At 33.5% G+C, this 20,261-nt stretch overlaps 2 protein-coding genes and 1 long non-coding RNA gene across 13 annotated transcripts in view; 2 read left to right on the top strand and 1 right to left on the bottom strand.

The window, feature by feature from the left end:
- The first annotated feature begins 5,283 nt into the window (after nucleotides 1-5,283).
- Nucleotides 5,284-10,723, top strand: LOC120078631. The gene is made up of 9 exons (XM_039032919.1): nucleotides 5,284-5,689; nucleotides 6,230-6,424; nucleotides 7,081-7,178; nucleotides 7,631-7,721; nucleotides 8,439-8,645; nucleotides 8,721-8,974; nucleotides 9,102-9,192; nucleotides 9,363-9,570; nucleotides 10,138-10,723. Exons 1-9 carry the CDS (start codon nucleotides 5,486-5,488, stop codon nucleotides 10,344-10,346), a joined length of 1,557 nt encoding a protein of 518 aa, XP_038888847.1. The 5' UTR covers nucleotides 5,284-5,485; the 3' UTR covers nucleotides 10,347-10,723.
- Nucleotides 10,724-12,677: 1,954 nt separating this feature from the next.
- Nucleotides 12,678-14,919, top strand: LOC120078648 (flavonol synthase/flavanone 3-hydroxylase). Its single transcript, XM_039032942.1, has 3 exons — nucleotides 12,678-13,318; nucleotides 13,806-14,139; nucleotides 14,509-14,919. Exons 1-3 carry the CDS (start codon nucleotides 12,852-12,854, stop codon nucleotides 14,767-14,769), a joined length of 1,062 nt encoding a protein of 353 aa, XP_038888870.1. The 5' UTR covers nucleotides 12,678-12,851; the 3' UTR covers nucleotides 14,770-14,919.
- A 479-nt stretch (nucleotides 14,920-15,398) lies between these two features.
- The window catches only part of LOC120078649, a 21,714-nt gene continuing 16,851 nt past the window's right edge, over nucleotides 15,399-20,261 (bottom strand). For 6 of the 11 annotated variants that reach the window (XR_005482060.1, XR_005482061.1, XR_005482055.1 and 3 more), the window contains exons 4-7: nucleotides 18,202-18,326; nucleotides 16,562-17,339; nucleotides 16,254-16,387; nucleotides 15,399-15,614 (exon numbers count right to left, since the gene is read on the bottom strand). This is a non-coding gene — a long non-coding RNA (uncharacterized LOC120078649). Of the gene's footprint in view, nucleotides 15,615-16,253; nucleotides 16,388-16,561; nucleotides 17,340-18,201; nucleotides 18,395-20,261 lie in introns of all 11 variants that reach the window. The other 5 variants (XR_005482062.1, XR_005482063.1, XR_005482057.1 and 2 more) reach the window with 3 other exon arrangements.

The following is a 20,261-nucleotide window of genomic DNA, read 5'->3' as shown; positions in this document are numbered from 1 at the left end:
TGTAAATCTCATTTACATCAATCCTCCACTAGATGTATCTTATACATCATACCGATTATATCATATATAATCAAAATACCTTTGGTCAATTTGAACATTTCAAATCAACACCAAGAATTGATCCTTAACTGAATCCATTGAGCTACCAAGGGGACCTTATGAACCTATAACTCGAAACTCCAACGATACGTGAATAACTGACTAAACTCTTTAGTCACGGGATCCACCATTTGTTAACTGTCAAACACTCCACTAAAGACTGACAACTGAACTCTCCTTACCGCAGATATATTATGTGTCCATCTTAACCAATCAGCAGTGCGACAACCCTTCACAGATCGCTTGTAAGTACATCTGAGCCAATAACTGTTATGCATCTGTCTCCTTAACTACCACTGATTCCTCTAATGAACATAAATCATAGTTCTACTATGACTGAGTCTTTTCTTCCAAAGAGAAGTTGTGACCACTATGTTCAAGCCCTGGAATCAGCCCTTAAGGGAGCAATCTCTCTACTTATTCCTGCTTCGAGAAAGGAGTGAATTTCATCTTATGGATTGAGTTTCTAGCTCCCAGATCAAACAAGTCCCCAAAAAGGTAGGCATGTTGAGTTGGCAATCTGACCACTCTCACCCATACTAATCAAAAGACCGCCCTCAAAGGCAGGAGTTCCCTAAACACTCAAGATTAAGGTCGTGTCACCTATAGTCATTTAGGTGAGATGTAAATCTCTAGTATCAACAGTGTTATATATAGAGTTTAGTCATCTCGTGGTCGAGGTCTTATACAAACTCTTTGTATAGGACACCCCCGCTCGCACATCTCCACATGAATGGTCAGGATTTACCATCTGTAGTAGTTTACAACACTTACAAACCTCTACAAAGCTGGCTGTATCCGTAGTGTCACTAGGATCAGGTATCCCACCTTAATCATTATACTACAGACCTATTTAGGTTATCACTTAAGGCATGATCCACTTGTATATCACATATACATGCTTAAGTTCACATAAGATAACCAAGGAGTTTGTTTATTGGATATGTGTAAATGCTATAATTAAATAACACTTATTTTATTCATTAAACAATGTGTATCTTTACAAAACAACGAGACTCCGGGATAATTAGAACACCAATCCCAATAATCTCCCACTTGTCCTAATGACTCGGGAGACTAATGTACAATACAATATAAAAATGTATAATATACAATAAACTAGGGCACACCCAGTATCATGGTCGACTCCCGTGATTCGTGAAGGTTGAAACAGAGTGAAACCCTCTCTGACTCTCTCTTTTGCGAACGGTGAAGGCGAAGTGGCGATTCTGATTCACGAACCCTCTCTCTCTCGCGAACGGTGAACGATGAACATCTCCCCCTCTTATATTGTGTGCGGTCATTGGTCAGCCCTTTTCTTCCTTTCCCTTGCGTTGCTTTTCTGTCAGAACAGTCTTGACTCCCACCCAATCTTCATTCTTCACTCCCTTTCCCTTTCCTTGCGTTGCTCTCACTAATCACTCCCATCGCCCGTGACACCCATTAGCCCACGGTGAAGAAGTTTTGAGTCTTTTTCTAATCTTGCGTCTATGTTAGATCTTCCATCTGAAGCATCGCCAACGTCTTTTCATCTCAAGGATGTCCAAATTTTAAATCTCCACTTTCTGATCTGATTTGTGTAGAAGATAAAATGAGTTATCTTTTTGTTATTCGTTTGATTTTTGTTATGTTTGAATCGTTAGAAATTCAAATTTGATTTTTTGTACGTCTGAAATTGAATCATCCTGGGCCGATCTGAATCATCTGATTTATGCTCGAATTTGATGTGTGCAGAAGATAAAATGAGCTATTCTTAATTTTTTTTTATTGATTCTAACCTACCAAATTTGATTTTTGTTACTATATTGTTCGATTTTTGGTGTACAAATTTGATTTAGTGGACAAATTTGATTGTTGGTGTATAAATTCGATTTTTGTTGTTCGATTTTATGATTGTTTTGTTACTATTTGACTATTTGTAGGTGAAATTTGAAAATGACTCTATCAATAATAATGAGTTAGAACAAGGTGGTTCAACTCTAATATCTATGAACATGAGCGAATCAACCCCAATAAATAGTGTTTCCAGTGGTAATGATCAATCTACACCTATTACATTAGATACTGGTGATAATGAGGATGCATTAAAAAGTAATAGGTTGACGTTGGTAGTATGAAATCATTATAAAAGACAAAAATAAATGACACCACGAAAGCAATATGTAATTATTGTGAAAAAAAAGTTAGAAGGGGAAACTAAAAATGGGACAAAGCATTTACATGACCATTTCAAAATTTGTCCTTTACGGAGAAAAAGAGATATTAGGCAAACATTTGAGACCCACTAAAACCAATGAAGGAAAAGTAGTGCTAAATCCGACCTTCTTTGATTATGAAGCTTCTAGAAGAGATATTGCTCGTGCTATAATTTTATATGAATATCCAATAAACATGGTTGAACACAAAAAATTTAGAAAGTTTTTTAGTGGTGTTCAACCGTTGTTTAAGATGATTTCAAGAACCACGATGAGAAGAGATATAATAAAAATTTATGAAGAAGAGAGAATTAAAACAATGAAGTTTTTAGAAAACAATAGAAGTAGGGTTGCTCTTACTACGGATATGTGGACTGTGTCTAGCCAGAAGAAGGGATACATGACAATCGCTACACATTTTATTGATGATTCTTGGGTCCTGTAAGCAGAATTTTAAGGTAATTTAAATCTTTTATGTTTTTATGTATTATTTTTTGTTCATTTGGTAGTTTTCATTTTAATATATTATTACATAATACTACTATACTAGGTTTGTACATGTGCCACATCCACATACTGGACAATTACTTTCTGAAGCATTAATGGAGTGCATTTTTTATTGGAACATAGATCGTAAATTATCCGCTTTAACAGTAGATAATTGTTTAACAAATGATGCAATGGTTGACATTTTATTAAGGAAGTTAGATTTAAGGACACTGTGGTTGCATAGAAGTTTGTTCCACATTCGTTGTTGTGCATATATTTTGAATTTGATAGTGAAAGATGGAATTCAACATTTGTGATGCTCAAAACTGTTTTGGAATACAAGGATGTTTTTCCTCGTCTAAAACAACGTGAACCACTATACACTTATCTTCCTTTAAATACTGATTGGAATTTTGCAACAAAAAAAAATGTGTGATAGATTAGAACCATACTTGATGACTGAGTTGTTTTCTGGGTAAAGTTATCCAACCTCCAATGTCTTTTTTGAAAAAGTTTGTGAAATTAGGTTGGAACTTTCTAAATGGCTTAATTTTGATGTTAAGGAGGTGCAAGTAATGGCAAGAAGAATGATTGCTAAGTTTGAAAAATATTGGAGTGTGATTCATGGTGTATTGGCAATAGCTACAGTATTAGATCCTAAGTTTAAGATGAGATTGATCTAGTTTTATTTTCCTAAAATCTATGGATCTCATCATACTATTGAAATTAAACGCGTTAGAGACTTGTGTTGTGGTTTGATGAAGTTTTATAGTTCAAATTCAAGAAAAATAGAAGAACCTCAACTTTCTACATCTACAATTAGTACTTCTTCGTTTTCAAGGCGAGATGGAAGTAATAGTTCAACTACTTTTGTTAATAGGAAAGATCGATATCTCAAGTTTGAAGAGTTTGTTAATAATGTTGAAAATGATGTTGATAATGTCAAATAAGAGTTGGATGATTATTTGGATGAGTCTTTTCTGCTGCGGTCGGATGACTTTAACATTTTGCAATGGTGGAAGTTGAATGGAGTGAAGTATCCTGTTTTTGTATCAAATTGCAAAAGATATTCTAGCCGTTTTCGTCACTACTGTTGCTTCTTAATCTGACTTTAGTATTGGTGGTAGACATGTAGGTCCACATCGTTCTCAAATTCATGAAAATTTATTGGAAACTTTGATGTGTACTCAAGATTGGTTATGGACAGATGGTATGAATTAGTTTGAGAATAATCGATTTAATAAACTTTTATTATTTACAATTCGAGATCTAATTTTCCTTTTACATGTCTTAAATAGATAAGCATACTCCATAGATGCTAAAGTTTTGGAAAATGTTCTTGAGGATCGAGATCCAAATGATGTAAATTATAAGTTCGTGTATTATTATTATTAATTTAATATTAATTTATATTAATATGTACAATATTTGTGTTTTTTTCAAGAATCATCCTTTACAAAGTTAGATGAAATTCGTTGATGGTGGCTTGGTTTGACTATGTTATTGTCATGTTGTGTTTTAAATAATATGTTGTTGTTGTCATGTTGTAACTTTTCTTAAAATAAGTATGAATTGATATGTTTATTATTTAAGTTTAAGTTGAATTTTAATGAGAATAATTGATGGATTATGAATGGATGTTTTTATTATTTAAGTTTGAGTTGAATTTTAATGAGAATAGTTGATGAATTATGAATGAATGTTTTTATTATTTAAGTTTAAGTTGAATTTTAATGAGAATAATTGATGGATTATGAATGGATGTTTTTAATAGAAAAATTGATAATATTCTATTGAAGTTTGCACTAAGAAATGTTTTGTTTCAATAAAATTGCATTGAAAAAGTCTATATTTGATTAAAAAAAACAAAGGCGGAGAATTTTTCCCCGCGGAATCCCCGCGGGGAATCTCCGCCCTGTTCCCGTGGGAAAATTCGTGGGGACGGGGATGGCTTCCTCGTCTCTGCCCCGCCCCGTGGATATCTCTAGTGTCGAGTCATCATTTCATCCCACGCCATCATCTACCGCTTGCAATTCACACCGGAGAAAAGAGAGGGAGAGGAAGGAGAAAAGAGAGGAAAGAGGAAGAAATGAATGTGAATTATGTGGAGAGAATATATGAAATATATTATAAGGGAGAGAGAATATAATGGGAGAAAGTATGCATGGAGAAGAGAGAAATAAATAAATAAATATTATATATATAATAACCATAGGGAGACCAATAGATTTGTTTATTATTATTTTTTTTTTTGTTGTTAAAAAATGAAAGGTTGACGATATTAACATAATATGTATCTATTCTTTACATCTAAAAATCCCTAAATTTTATATGGAGTTGGGATTTGTATTTACAAATTTGGGCCTGCAAAAGCCCATCTCCCAAACATGTGCTTCTCAAAAGCCTAGCCCATCCCCGAACAACCTCTTAAGAAGTCAAAACGTTGTCGTAGAGAAGCGTAAACGACGGGCAGGGAGAAGAAATTAACTGCCTTCACGTTTACTCCACAGTTCGGTTGCCAGATTCAAAAGGAATAAGGAAGGAAAAAAAAAAAAGAAAAAAGAAAAGAAAAGAAAAGAAAAACTAATACAACAAAACAGCAAAAGGGTTCTTGAGATATTTACTCAAACGCTCCATCATTCCATTTAATTTCTTCTGAGATTTTGGAAAATTTGAGCGAAATCTTTAGGTAAGAGACTACAATGGAGGAAGAGAAGAAGCCACTGAGGGCGGCGACGGAGCCTCCTAACAAGCAAGTTCAAGAGATTGAAGAAGAAAGCAGAGCAAATGAAGAACCATCTTCAAAAAGTAGCGTAGGAGGAGGAGGAGGCTGGGGAGGTTGGGGATTCTCTGCGTTTTCTGTTCTCTCAGATCTCCAGAAAGCCGCCGAAGAGATCTCTCGAAATGTATGCGTATTGTGTCTGTCTTTATTACTAGTTCAACGTTGTTGTATTTGCGTGAATTAGGTTGTGGAAGTTGCTTGGTTATTGAAATTTCTGTTGTTAGGATCATCAGGCGGTTTCGTTTCTAATTGAGAGGTTTAAGTACTGAATCTGATTATTAGTCTATAACGCGTTCTGTGTTGGGGGAATTCCGTTTGGTGTCAGGCATTTTGGTTGCGGTGCTGAAATTAGAGATAAAGTCGATTATGTTTTGGTGTACATAGTTTAGGAGCCTTTGATTACCAACTTGTTTATGATTTTTTTTCATGTAAATCAATGTTCAATTCAATAACTGACTTTATCAGAACGCTTTCATGTGATCTTATTAATTTTTGTTGTTATTTTATAATGATAAAGAAGCAATTTTCTGTCATAGCGTGTTGAGTTTTCTGCGATGTAAGTTGGGGAAACAATTGTCTTATTATGATGTTATCAACTGAAGGAGCAAAATGTTGGTTAGTTACCCTTTTTTTTTCTGGTTCGTGTGTGTGTGAACAATTGCAGGCTGCTGCTGCTGCTCAGACAGCTGCTAAAAGCATTGTAGACTTGAACAATGAAGATGAACATGTGGAGCCTTCCAAGGAGAAAGAAGTAGAAGATTCTGCAGCTGAAAGTGAAAGTGAAGACGAGAATGATAAGCTCCGAAAATCTGCCTTGGATAAATTAGAGAAGGCCAGCGAGGATTCAGTTTTTGGCCAGGCAAGTTATATAAGAATAGGGTTGCACAATGACATAATCTTGTCTTTCGATGGATGAAATTCTTTGTATTTTAATTTCCATGGATTGAACAGACAAATTCTGTATATGATTATTCTCTTGCACCCACATTGATAAGAACCTAGTGGAATTAATGTTAACTAACTGTGAGAAAGTCCGCAGATATCTGTAGCACACAAACCAAAAAACTCAATACTAGAGTTAACTCGAGTAAAACTTAGAGACTGATGTGTTTGATTTCTGGTTTTCCATCCTCAAGGGGATCCATGATGATATCACACATGCTAGATATCCATGCCACAAATGCCCAATATAGCTCCATGTTTTCTAGCTTTATATTGCCCTACCTGTCTTCTTGCTTTTAATATAATGTCATGTTTTCTCAAATCTTTTTTGATATTTTGTTTTCGATTAAATTCAATATACCTTGTCTATTTCCCGAACACCTACTTTTTATACCAGGTGTAGACATAGAGAGTAACTATGAATTAACTCAGTCATTAATGATTATACTAGTGATTGATTAAATGATTATGTGGTACTTGATCCCAATGTGATAGCTCTTGCTATCCATTCTGGTCTTGCAATTAAGAATTTGGGGGTGGCAACTTAGTCATCTCTCATTTCATTAATTACAGGGCTTAAAGGTTCTGGATACTTCTGTGGAGAATATAGCTTCAGGAGCATGGAAAGCCCTGGGAAGTGCATTGAGAGGGGGCAGTGATTTCGTTCACAAGTATGTCTATCTTGTTTAATGGTAGTTTGAAGTTTAAACACATTAGACAACTTGGCAAATGTTTTTCTTGGATGACCATGTGCTGCAGTAGCTCTGAATTGAAAATGCATATAAATTTGCAAATTTGTCTAAAGTTGTGATGGATTAATGTCTTGTTGAGTTTGGATTTGCTTTGAATTCAAATGATAAAAGTTCCCATGGATAAAGTTCTAATGATAAAAGTTAAAGCTTATTTCGTTTTTGTATCTTGCATTTTAAGCCTTAGTCTCTTTTCACCTCTTCACTGAGAAAAGTCGTTTCCTTTTCAAAAAATGATAAAAGTTAAAAGGTTGAATTATGAATGTGCCTCTACTGCACTAACACTCTATCATCTCGTTGCTTTGTGTTTCTCTTCCTTCTTCCCCTTTTAATTTTAATGTTTAAGGAAGTAATATTCTATAGTTGTTCCCTAGGCTTGAGAATTCAGCTGCAAATATTGCAGAAACCATTCAACATCAAGGAATACCAGCAGCAGCTGGTTCTGTTGCACCATCATTGTTGGAGGTGTGTATCCCTTATCATTTTCCCTTCTCAAATAATGCTCTTTCTTAATTTATCAATTGATAAATTACTTTCTAAAATAATATCATGAATTTAAGTGTAGTTCACCAACACACTGAACTTATGCATGTTCATAGGTCCAGTGTACTATTTACATTACTATTGAAGAAATAATTTTCACTACTTTGACATTACTTGAATAATTACATTACTATTGAAGAAATAATTTTCGCTACTTTGACATTACTTGAATAATTAAACTATAGACTATAGATGCTAACATGAGCTTACCTCAACTGCTTAAAACATTATACCATCAATTTCAAAGTTAGAGGTTCAAATCTCCACCACCACGTGTTGAACTTAAAAAAAAAAATCATTAAACTAGGTAGGACTAGGATACATTTTTGGGAAAAAAATTTGTTTCTTTATATTAATATTATATAGATATATATATATATAAGTCTTTTAATTTTTTTCTTTTCTCCTGTAAGCCAAAGTAAAAGTAGTACAAAAGTAAGTTAAATAGTGTGTTAAAAATAACCAAAGAAAAGCTTGAAAAATCATTTACTCCCTTTACACTCACCATCATAATTTAGTTCTTAAAAACTTTGTTATTTTTTCTGATTGAATCCCCCGAGAAATAGCTAAATCTGAATTCTGTCTGATCTTCTTCTCTTTTGACTTTTCTTATGATCTGAGATTTTATTTGTGTTACAGAGAGGGAAGGCTCTCACGACAAAGGGAATGGAAGTTCTTGAGCTCGTTGGGAGGGAAACCATGGATTTACTGATTACAGAGACTGGCATTGAAATTGAGAAGGCCTCTAATGAGAGCGAACCACATGCCGAGGAGGATCATTTAGAAGATGATGAAGTGACATTTGATCGATGCTTTTATATATATGGAGGTCCAGAACAGTTAGAGGTCACTTTCTAATCTGGGAAGTTAAATAATTATATTATGGTGCTACTCTATTAAACCAGTACAACTTTTTTGCAGGAGTTGGAGGCCCTGTCCAACCACTATACTTTATTATATAACCGAAGGAAAGGAAAATTATCTCAGGACCAGAAATCTGTATATGATGGAAAGCTTAAACAGGTCCAACAAATTTTCAGTTTGAGTAATGAAATTGAAGGCAGCAGTTTAAAATCAGGAAAAGGTAAAAATTTAGTAGTTGGGGAAGAGGGAAATGATGAGATGAAGAGTTTATATGATTCTAGTGTCAGCAAGGCTGCTGAAATGGCCGCAGGGTAAAATTTTCCTTAAAATGCTTATGCTGAATTTTTATTTCACATTTATTATACTGAACGAAGTTCATGGGCACTCTTGTAGTGTATGCAAATGCCTTAGGCCCTTAATGGTTTTTATCACTTGCAGGTATGGAAGTTCCATAGTCGAACTTGCTGTTCCTGAAATAATGCAAAAGACTGTCGACAGATTAGAATCACTTCATTCGGAAGGCATCCACGTGAGATATGCACAGTTTCTTTTTTTTATTATGACACTGTGTGTAAACATTCCAGCTGAGACATTCAGCATTAATTCTATGACACTGTTTGTAAGCATTCCAGCTGATATTTAACCTCAGATATGGTGCGGTGATATTTGACTATAAGTTTATTATATTTGCATTTGCAGAGACTCTCAGAAATGTGTTATTTTGCGGTGTCTCAATTGCTGGTGCTAGGAAAATCCATAATAACAAATGCTAACAAAGTTGAGGATGATGAGGATGATGTAAAAATCCAATGGCCCGAAGATTCTGTTGAAAAAGCAGAAATCATTAGATTAAAGGCTCTATCCATGGCAGGATATGTAGATGCACTATCCAAAAGCTTCATTACAGGTTGGCCTTCTTTTTATCATCCGTTTTAATTCTGATTTTACTATCCTTCTATTTCGCTAATATGAGATGATTTTCCTCGTGTGCCTGCTTATCCCTCATACTTGAGTTTTCTATGTTTATTATGTCTTATTGTAATTCGAACATTAGTCTCTTTTTATTTTGTCATTGAAAAGTCTTGTTTCTGTTTAAAGAAAGGCATGATCTTTCTCGACTAATTGCCATACTCAGTATATTTTCCCTATAATCATTATATCCTGTATTACTTGATTCTAAGTTTTATACTTTGCAAGCTTTTATTAACTAATAAGGCATTACCTCAGAAAAATCTCGGGACTGCCTTTAGGCTTTCGAAGAATTGAAGATGGGAAAGTGGAAATCATTCTTGATTCCGATCTATATCCACGTTCATCCCTTCATCAGATACAAACATGAAATTCTTTTTAGGCTGCATTTTTCTCGTCTTTTTACTATTAAATCCTTTTCTTTTTCTTTTTAAACATGCCTTTCATATTAATTATGATCTGGCTTGTTTAGTACATACAACCTGAATCTCAATGCTCTCTTCAGGCCTTTCTGACGTGTCAAAATCGTATCAAGCTGCCATGAGCACTGCCCCTGCCGAGTTTCACAAAAGTACTCAAACATCAGTACAAGACAAGGCCAACGCCTTCTCCGAGCATCTTCGCGCCGATCAAACCACAGCTTTCTGCAAAATCCAGGACGGGCTTCAATACTTGTCTTATCTTGTTCTCTCAACCTCAATGCCATCTGCTTGAAGAATCGTAGACCCCAAACATTTTCGTGAGCATTCCCTAGTTACTGTAAATAGTTGCAATGCAGATTGAGTTTGATCCCTACCCGCTTACCGTAAACTTTGTGCAGCGGCATCGACATTGAAACTCATAAATTTGGAGCAAAGGTTTTTCTATTTGATCCAAGTTTCTACTGGTATGTTTCAATTTTTTAGTGGAACAACCACTGTCAAGACTTTTGTGGAAGATTGGCAGGGAAGAGAAAACAACAATTGCTCTTGCCGCCTGCCTCTTTTTTTTCTTTTTCCCATTTTTTTCTCAACAATATCGGGAGAAAAAGTCAAATCATATCAAAACTCAGAGGTTATAGTACAAACACTATTATAATTGTGCTATGCTCATTTTAGCTGTAGTCTTCATGCTGCGGGAATGAAGAAATATATCAAAATGGAAACACGGGTTCAAACTTTAAGTACTAAATTTTGTGATAGGGTTATAATGTTTACGAAAGCAAGGATCTATTTAACTTCCTCTCATTGTCTTCGAGGTTATGGATGTTGGGATTAGAGGTGTAAGTGATAAAGCAAAGTCAATTTAGGTCAACATGAATATAGATTGATCAACATAAAACATGAAATATTGGTCAAGAGGACAAAGCAAGTCAATTTAAGTCCGTTCATAACTAACCTCGATGTTAGGAAAATAAAAGATCATTATTCAGTTTTATTATTGATGGATCAACAACGATATTAGAAAAATAAAAGATCCTTACTCAATTTTTTGTCTTTTTTTTAACATCAAGTTGATAGAATGGATGGAACGACGAAATCTAGTAGAATTGAATCAAGAGGTTATAAAAATCGATTTATAATTCTTATACTATAGGAATTGTAGCACTTCTACTATTTTTTAGTAACAATTTCAATTTTAGTTTCATGTTTTGAAATTTATGTTAGATTCCTTTCAATCTTTTTGTAATGATTTTCACCTTATTTGGAAAAACAAAAAAATACTTAGCTTCTAGTAAGATTCTGAACAAGGTCAAGTTTTGAGTTTAGTTTTCATCAGGTTTTTAAGTTTTAGAAGGTTACATTTATACCTTTGAGTATAAATAAGTTCATTTATCTTATTATTGGTATGGATAACATTAATGATACTTTGTTGATAATTTTGTTCTATTTTGTAGAGGTTTTTTTTTTTTTTTTTTTCTTTAACAATATAGTCACCATTTTATTGATTTCAAACCTACACATATATGAAAATGTCGAAGAAAATATAGACATGTCAAGTGGATTTTTAGACCATAATTATTATGTTACAAAACTAACTTGATTTGACCTTAAAAAAGAAGAAAAGAAAAAGGAACTTGATTTTTTTTCATAACTATTTTATTTTTTGATTGAAATATTATTTTGGCCTTTGTACTTTGGATTTAGTTCCAATTCAGTGTATATACTTTCAAATGCCCAAATTTAGTATTTATACTTTTAATAAAGTTTAAATGTAGTCCAATGTTATTAGTTTACTATATGTTTTTTTTAGGTATATATTATCATAGTTTATCGTAGATTTCCTTTTAGAAAGATAGTATATAGTACCATTCCTTCGATAAATTTTGAAAAGTATGCATATATTGCCTATCCTTACATGAAACTTGTTCTTATTATTTAATAGGATAAAAAATGACTTCAAAAAATTAAATTTAAGATTTACGAATTGTTTCTAAAACATATTTAAGATTTATCCAGGGGAAGTTGCACGTATTCCATACTTCCCATTTCTTTTATTCACAATTTTTTTTAAAAAAAAATTATGTCACGTAGCACAATCTCATTGGATGCTGATCGAGTTGCAAAAAGATGTATGCAGCCGATTGCTCCTAAGTTTTTTTCTTTTATCAAAAGTACATTTATTGATCGACTATAGTTGAATGAAATCTATCATACATGACTTGTTATTATTAACTTTTGACGAATATATACATATTTTTGTTTCAAATCACTATGAACTTCTAATGAAGGATTGATTTCAAATCACTATGAACTTCTAATGAATGATTGATTTCAAATCTTATTTTTAAGTAATGATTCTTTTATATTTATTTAACTGCGCCATATTTTTAATTTTCAATTAGCAAACTAAAACTTATTTTATTTTATTTTTTTTACTATTAAAGCACAAAATTTTAAATACATTTTAAATCTCACATTCAAGAGAAAACAAAAAAATAAAATTTAAAATCAATTTTCTTACGGTCAAATCGAATCCAAGGCAGGTTTTCATTTTATTTTGAATAAAGAAAAGGAAAAGTTTCTTCGTGTCAGTTAAAAGACTAATTTTCCCGCAAGAAACCACAAATTTGGTTAACGACAAATCTTCATCTTCTCCATCAACCATGTCAATTACTGCAAATCCGTCCACATTCATTCCTCCTCTCTCCTTAACAATGGTGATGATCCCACCAACCATTTCTTCCAACTTACAATTTCATCCTAAACCCTTCAAGGCATCCATAGAATCTCAGCCGCCATGGGAGAGACCTTGGCCATGGATTCCACCTTCATCCAACCCATCGAGCACCGCCCCAAGCTCGAACCTCTCAACCCCATTAACGAAGAAGTTCCAACCATAGATCTCTCCATCTCCCTCTCTCGCACCACCCAACAGCTCGTCTCTGAAATAGCCTCTGCCTGCCAGAACTGGGGTTTCTTCCAGGTAATCAACCATGGAGTTCCTCTCGAGCTGCTCGCGCGAATTAAGAAAACAGCCAAGTTGTTTTTTGATCAGACAGTGGAGGAGAAGAGGAAGGTGAAGAGAGATGCAGCTAACGCTATGGGATTCCATGACGGTGAGAATACGAAAAACGTTAGGGATTGGAAGGAGGTGTTTGATTTCTTGGTTAAGGATGAGACTTTCATTCCGGCTTCACATGACCCAAATGACAAGAAATTGAGGGTATTGCGTAATCAGTGGCCGCAATATCCCCCTGGGTTTAGGTACTTTTCATTTCTGTTCAAATTGTTCCTTGTGTTGGATGAAATGCATACCGATCAGATTTCATATCGTAGAAATTTAGTTCATGTTTTGTTATCTATATTTGGATTGCTTGAAAGAGAATTAAGGGAATTGTTGTTGAGTTTGGGAAACTGGCACACCAACTGTTTGTATAAATTTCCCTGTAAAACTGTGATCTTGTATTTCTTTCTTATGGTTGAGTGTGAAATTGTTAAAAGCACTTTTATCGTATTCAAAATCACTTTGAAACACATATTTAATCACTCAAAATTAATTTAATATTTAATTTACACATTTAAATGTAATTTTATATCATCAAAATTGGTTTTGAATAATTAAAAACATGTTTAAAGTGATTTTACTATCTAAGAATCACTTCCAAACATGCCCTTTGTCTACTGCCGGAGGAACTTGTTATTGTGTTGCCTTATGGTATTAGGGAAATTGCGTGTTGGTTTTCTTGAACAGGGAAACATGCGAGGACTATGCAAGAGAGTTGGAATTGCTAGCTCATAAGCTACTGGGGCTGATTTCTTTGAGTCTGGGGTTATCTGGTGCTGATGGACTGAAGGGCTATTTCAACGACGAGCAGACGAGCTTGGTGAGGTTGAATCACTATCCTCCATGTCCGTCTCCGGATCTCGTGCTTGGTGTTGGCCGTCACAAAGATGCTGGTGCCTTGACAATCCTGGCTCAAGATGGTGTTGGAGGGCTGCAAGTGAAGAGAAAATCAGATGAAGAATGGATTCCTGTCAAACCAGTCCCAAATGCATTTATTGTCAACATTGGTGATGTTGTTCAAGTATGTTGCATTTTATTTATTATATGCATAATGTAGACATGTATGCAATCTTCTTCGGCCATAGGTAAAAGAAAGAACACAACATTTTCCAATGAGCTCAAAAGGTGGCAAAGAGGGATTTCAGAGTTTCCTTCTCTATCCAATTCTTATCATTAGATTGGTTGTGTGACACCCGTAAAACTTCCTTAGCCTTTCACAATAGCTTACGACATAGAACCAGGAAGAGCTAATAGCAAAGAACCGTGAAATGATTTTCCAGTTGCTTAAAAACAAGACAATTGATTCCAAACAAGCTCAAACTCGTGTGGTAAATAGATTTTTGTGGCTGAAGAGATGAAGCATAATCCGAGTTCATGGTTGTGTGTGCAGGTTTGGAGCAATGACAAATATGAAAGTGTGGAGCACAGGGTGGTGGTGAATACTGAGAAAGAAAGGTTTTCTTTTCCATTCTTCTTCTTTCCAGCGCACCATATGATGGTGAAGCCATTGGAGGAGCTTGTGAATGAGCAAAACCCACCAAAGTACAGAGAATACAACTTTGGAAAGTTCTTTGCTTCCAGAAACCGCAGTGATTTCCAGAAGCAAAAAGTGGAAAATATTCAAATTGACCATTTTAGGTTGCCTTTGTGAATTGGTTAAGCTTTTGTCTTCCATTGCCTTGTATGTTCAAAAGTTAGATGATCCTCACCCATCTTTTATGTAAATATTGTTTGGATTTTCTGCATTATGTTTTAATAGTATAACTAGTGCACTTCGATAAAATTTATTAGAACTAGCTTATATTTGATCTTCGATCTAGTAAAATTTTATTTTACTAGAGTTATTAAAGATGTTAAGGGTGTGTTTGGTTTACCTTTCTAGTGTTTAATTTTGAAAACAAGTCATTTCACTATAAGAATTCTGGACAACCGACATTAAAGATAGTATTATAAAAGGTCTTTAATGTCGGTTTTAAACTGACATTGTACACCCTCTACAATATCGTTTAAAATTGACATTAAAGACCTTTTGTAACACGATCTTCAATGTCGGTTGTCGACCGACATTAAAGCCCTTTAATGTCAGTTTTAAACCATCCCTTTTTTTAAATGCCATTGTCAAATCCATTTTTAATGTCGGTCAAAAAGTTAAAAACGACATTATGTCTCGTGTTGGGTTGAAAATGCAGTCATTATTTTTATTAAAAAAATATAAAAAATTGTTCATTGTAATGTGTGCTTGTTATATTCTTTATCCAAATCAACTTCATATGGTTTATATAGCAAATTCCAACTTATCAACCATGAAGTATACATATATATTTTGCATTGATCAAGTAATACATACTAAGTTGTATACAAGAATAGCATTCAAAATAAATAAATTACAAAATGGTTAAAATGATTAAAAATAAGCTGAAGATAAATGAAAGTGTTCAACGATGTCTTCCCAAGTTTTCTGATGTCAATTTTTGGAGCTAGGGGCTATTCTCCCACCTACAAAGTAGATAAAACAACAATTTGAACAAATAAGTAAGAAACAACAATTTGAACAAATAAGTAAATCAAGGATCATGTTAGCATGCAAGAAAATAGACTCTAGTAGGTAGAATTCTACTTACCTAAGTGTTTTAAAAGTGCTTCTCAAACAATCAAGAAATCAAGTTTTTTACTCTATATTTTGAAAAATTTCGACAACATAACAACGTTACCACAACAAAACAGAAAATTTACCTTGAACCTGTTCAAAGAAACACACTTCCAATAATATTTCACAACCACTTATTCTCAACAGAATACCAAAATTCTCAAAAATCGAATATTCAATACTTCATAAAACGAATCCAACAAAACTTGTTAAAAACTAACCAACTATATTCAATGACAACTCATGTAAACTAAACAAATACTTATTATAAGTTCTCAATTCAAACATCTAATTAAGAACCAACTTAAATTTAAAACACTTTCAAATTCCAAATATTTGAAATAAGAAAAATTCGCCTTAGGCATCCAGAAAACATGACAACATTTTAAAGCTAGCAGAACAACAAGACCTTAAAACTTAGTTCTGGAAACAGGAATTTGATGGCATCTAAAAAGTACAAAGAAACTTCATAAAAGACTTGCACTTACAAGTAAATGATTCTTGAAGTAGTTGCATTCCTACAATTCAATCCACTCCAAGGGTACTCCATTGGCACACATGGATCTCCTTGCCAATCCATCTTTATCCCATAAGTTTGACTTGATATTGGTAATTGCATTCACTAATGATCCAAAGCAAAATCACAATAGTATTCTTTAACTTTCAATAAACTCAAAGAGTGCATTTAGAGAAGCATACCATCTCCTTGATTTGTTTCCAACTCTATTATGTCTTTCACGTAATATACCCAAGAAATAAGATCTCAGGCACAAAAAAGAAAAAAAAGAGAAAATACCTGTCGACAACAAAAATACCCAGGAAGAAGCTAGCAACGCAGAATAGAAAAATCCATATGGGAGAGAAGCCATTGGTGGGCTTATGAGGTTTGGTGAAACCCATTAGAGCCCAAAAGCTTCCAAAGCTCAATGCAGCGCTTCCAGGCTATTCTCTTGAGATTAAAAGCGTCAGAAAGAAGAATCAAAATGAACCCATGAAAGAAGAGGAGAAGAGAAACTATTACTTAGCTCACAAATAATAAGACACAAATACGTTACATACCAAAAGATTATGAGGCTTTACATCTCGATGACAAACTCTAGGAACAATGTGAATATAAGCTAGCCCCTTGAAGATCTAATAAACACATTAATTTAGTGTCGGAATGAAGATGGAAAAGAATAAAGAAAAAATGTCCTTAATGTTTGTCCTGCAAGACTTTCTTTATGGCAAAGGTCTCCCCAGTTTCCAATCACTTCACCTAAGAGGAGTATTAAGAAAATTCCAAATAGAAGTACAAAACAAAGGAAAGGAAAGGAAAGAAGTTTTATTTTGGTCACAACTTCAACAGATATAATGTATAGCAATGGACTTTGAAACAAATTAAATAAATCCTTATTTCTAAGTTTCATGTTGAAGGTTGTTGCTATTATAGGAAAATATTTGCTTGGGGACATAAGATACACTGCAAATTACTTACCAGTGTCGAAGATAGACACGACAAGATAAGATATCATTTCTCCATATCTTATCAATATTTTGACAACCATGATGATGAAAAGAAACATCCTTATTCCCTGATATTAGCAAAAATAAGCTAGCATTCAGTAGGAATTCTCATTGTGAAGTAACATTTTCTTTGGTCCAAATTTTTAAGCTTTTCTACATTGACTTCCATAATTATTCATGAATATTTTGGTATAACTAAATAGAATAGTTTTGAGTTGATTACTTCAAGTACTGTGAAGAAAACCAAATGCTGACTACAGAAGAACTAAGCACTCAAAGTTTATAATGAATTTATAGAATACAACTGTTTGGGGGCAATTCATGGCAGAAGACTTAAGAGAATTGTTACTAAAAGAAGAAACAGAGAAGATTTAAACATGTTTCCCTAGCAATGCTCATCCAAAAGTAAAAAAATGTCTTCTTAACTTTTAGGAGCTTAGATTTTCGATTTATCTCCAATTAAACTACTGCTAGCAAGAGCCAAGCTAATCCAAGTCTAGGTAAAACTTCAACAAAACAATAGTCAAAGGGTTAAAGCCAATTGATAAGAATAAATTCAGACAACAAACATGATTGCTTCTCAATTTTAGCCTATCAACTTATGCACTAATCACTAATCAGAATGGTGAAAGAAACAAGATCTTGATGAAAAAATAAATAAATAAAAGAATACAATAACCCCAAACAAAGTAGATGAAGAAGATGAAGAAAATTCAACTGCACAAACAAACAATTCCAAGAATTAGAAATAAACCAACCTGAAATAAGACTCTCTCACAAAACACTTGAAACCACACAAAATCATGTTCTTGTTATAAACAACCATACAAAAGCTCAAATCATATAATAAAAATCCAAAATATGCCAAAACATAAGCATAAGCATATGAAAAAGGAAAGGAGGAAATTAGCATCCAAATCTAAAACTCACATGATCCAATGACGACAAAAATGAAGAATCCAAGAAGAATAGGGCCAACAGGGTAGTCCTTTCCCTTCTTTGTAGCAGTCTCAGGCACAACCCCTCTTCAAAATGTTCTTCTCAAACCATTCCACCTTCCAATCCGCAATGCAGGTTAAACAAGAAAGAACAAAAGACTCGACGATGATAATGAAGAATTAACCTAACCCACAATGCATTCATTTAGACAAATAATGCATAAGCATAAACTACCAAAGGATGACTAAGAAATTCCACTACCATAAACTACTCATTGGAAACCATAAACAACTAAGCTATGACTACCATAACTGCAGGATAGTCACAACAATCCAACACTGAATCTAAATTCAAAACTTTAGAACAAATAAACTTTTAAGATAAGCTTTTTATAAATACTACATTATACTTGTTATTAATGTTGTTATGAAGTCTCTTTTGTGTTAGATGCACCTTCTCCACTTGTCAACCTTCTTAAAAGGAAAGAAAGGAAAAATGCAGAGATTAATCCCTAAACTAAATTCCAAGTATAAGATCAAAGCAAACTAAAAAAAAAAAAGAAAAAAGAAGAAAGAAAGGGAAAATGCAATAGGATGATCCAATGTAGAATCACAAAAAAAAAAATGCATATGGAGAAAGACAATGATATTAGTTTAATTATCTCAAAATATGCACTATAAGTTGAAAGTCCTTACCATCACTTAGCTCTTGCTTTGTTCATAGGTTATTCATTCAGAGATCGACGCGACACGACAAGTGTGTCATTGTCTAAAACCTGACCTGACATTTGAAGGATGAAATAATGTACAATAAGTCAATACTCAAAGATAATAAATTTACACAAAACTGAGATATATCACAAATATTCTAATGATTTTCCATTTTGAAGTAAATAATTATTATGAAGGCCTCTAATGTTTCAAAACCAATAAGTTTGGTTAAAATACTTTATAAAATAAGTCCAATTGTTAAAGCTCATTCAGTACTTTAATGGTAATGACTGATGAATAGATTATATGCAAAAGAGAAGATGAGAGGATGCTTATAATATACCTTGAATAATAGAGTCATTTGGTAATTCATGGCAGGAAATTCACCTTGTAGTTGTATCTTTTAAAATGGCCAAGTCATTAACTTAAAGCCTCTTTCATGATTCATGGAATCTACAAAGAGCTTTTACTTACGGGGCTTCTAATTGAAAATTCACAGTTATAAAAGGAAGAAATAGAGGATGGACTTTAGGGGCTAAAAAGCAAGGAATTATCAAATATATATGTCAAGAAGAAGTGATTGATGAAGACTGCTATAAGCAAAAGTAGAGATTCTACATAGCTTAGCAGGTAAACATGCAAAAGTTCTAGAACAGCCTCTTGCTATTATATATGAAAGTGAACAAGATATTTTGCATTACAATACAAATAATTTCCTCTCTTTATCTAAGTGAACAATATTCACACCAAATCAAAAAGGACATAACTCTATAGTTTATGCCTAAGCTAACAATCATTTACATTGGCAGAGAACTAAATTAAATCACACCCTTCTTTTCATATTCTATGAACATAATAAAAAAATTCCAAAGCAAAAGAATAAGGGAAAAAGAAGGATTGAATACCTATGTCCTGAATGATTTGATTACATGTATCAACAACTTGTCCCCCGTTATCTGCCTCACTTTCTTTATCAGCTCATGCCTTGAAATCTTATGATCCTAGAATTCAGAAGCTCAACAAAATGAGATCACCATAGACATAAAAAGTTATTTTTCAAAATGGAAAACAAAAGAATTGGCCATATAGACAAAATAAGATATCAAATTTTATATATCTTGTAGACTTTGTGATACTTGGTGATCATAGCAACTTTAGTAGCAGTCAGAATCTTAGAGAGAACCGAAATCAGAGATGGAAATGACATCAACAAATTTCAGTTTTCAACAAACAAACACCTTAATCAACAAATTAGATTATCACGACATTAGAAACCCAACAAACAAACACCTTAATCAACAAATTTCAATTTTCAATCCATTTTTCGCAATCAACCAAAAC

The sequence above is a fragment of the Benincasa hispida genome, chromosome 5 (genome assembly GCF_009727055.1).
Source record: "Benincasa hispida cultivar B227 chromosome 5, ASM972705v1, whole genome shotgun sequence".
Classification (NCBI taxonomy): domain Eukaryota; kingdom Viridiplantae; phylum Streptophyta; class Magnoliopsida; order Cucurbitales; family Cucurbitaceae; genus Benincasa; species Benincasa hispida.
The sequence above is the reverse complement of the archived record's forward strand: the minus strand, read 5'-3'. Positions and strand labels throughout refer to the sequence as shown.

Excerpts from the sequence above, each read along its gene's own strand:
- LOC120078648 (XM_039032942.1), top strand. The coding sequence starts at position 12,852 with ATGGGAGAGACCTTGGCCATGGATTCCACCTTCATCCAACCCATCGAG. Across the intron at positions 13,319-13,805 it reads CAATATCCCCCTGGGTTTAG|GGAAACATGCGAGGACTATG; the intron begins GTACTTTTCATT and ends TTTCTTGAACAG. Across the intron at positions 14,140-14,508 it reads ACATTGGTGATGTTGTTCAA|GTTTGGAGCAATGACAAATA; the intron begins GTATGTTGCATT and ends TTGTGTGTGCAG.
- LOC120078631 (XM_039032919.1), top strand. The coding sequence starts at position 5,486 with ATGGAGGAAGAGAAGAAGCCACTGAGGGCGGCGACGGAGCCTCCTAAC. Across the intron at positions 8,646-8,720 it reads GAGGTCCAGAACAGTTAGAG|GAGTTGGAGGCCCTGTCCAA; the intron begins GTCACTTTCTAA and ends ACTTTTTTGCAG. Across the intron at positions 9,571-10,137 it reads ATCCAAAAGCTTCATTACAG|GCCTTTCTGACGTGTCAAAA; the intron begins GTTGGCCTTCTT and ends TGCTCTCTTCAG.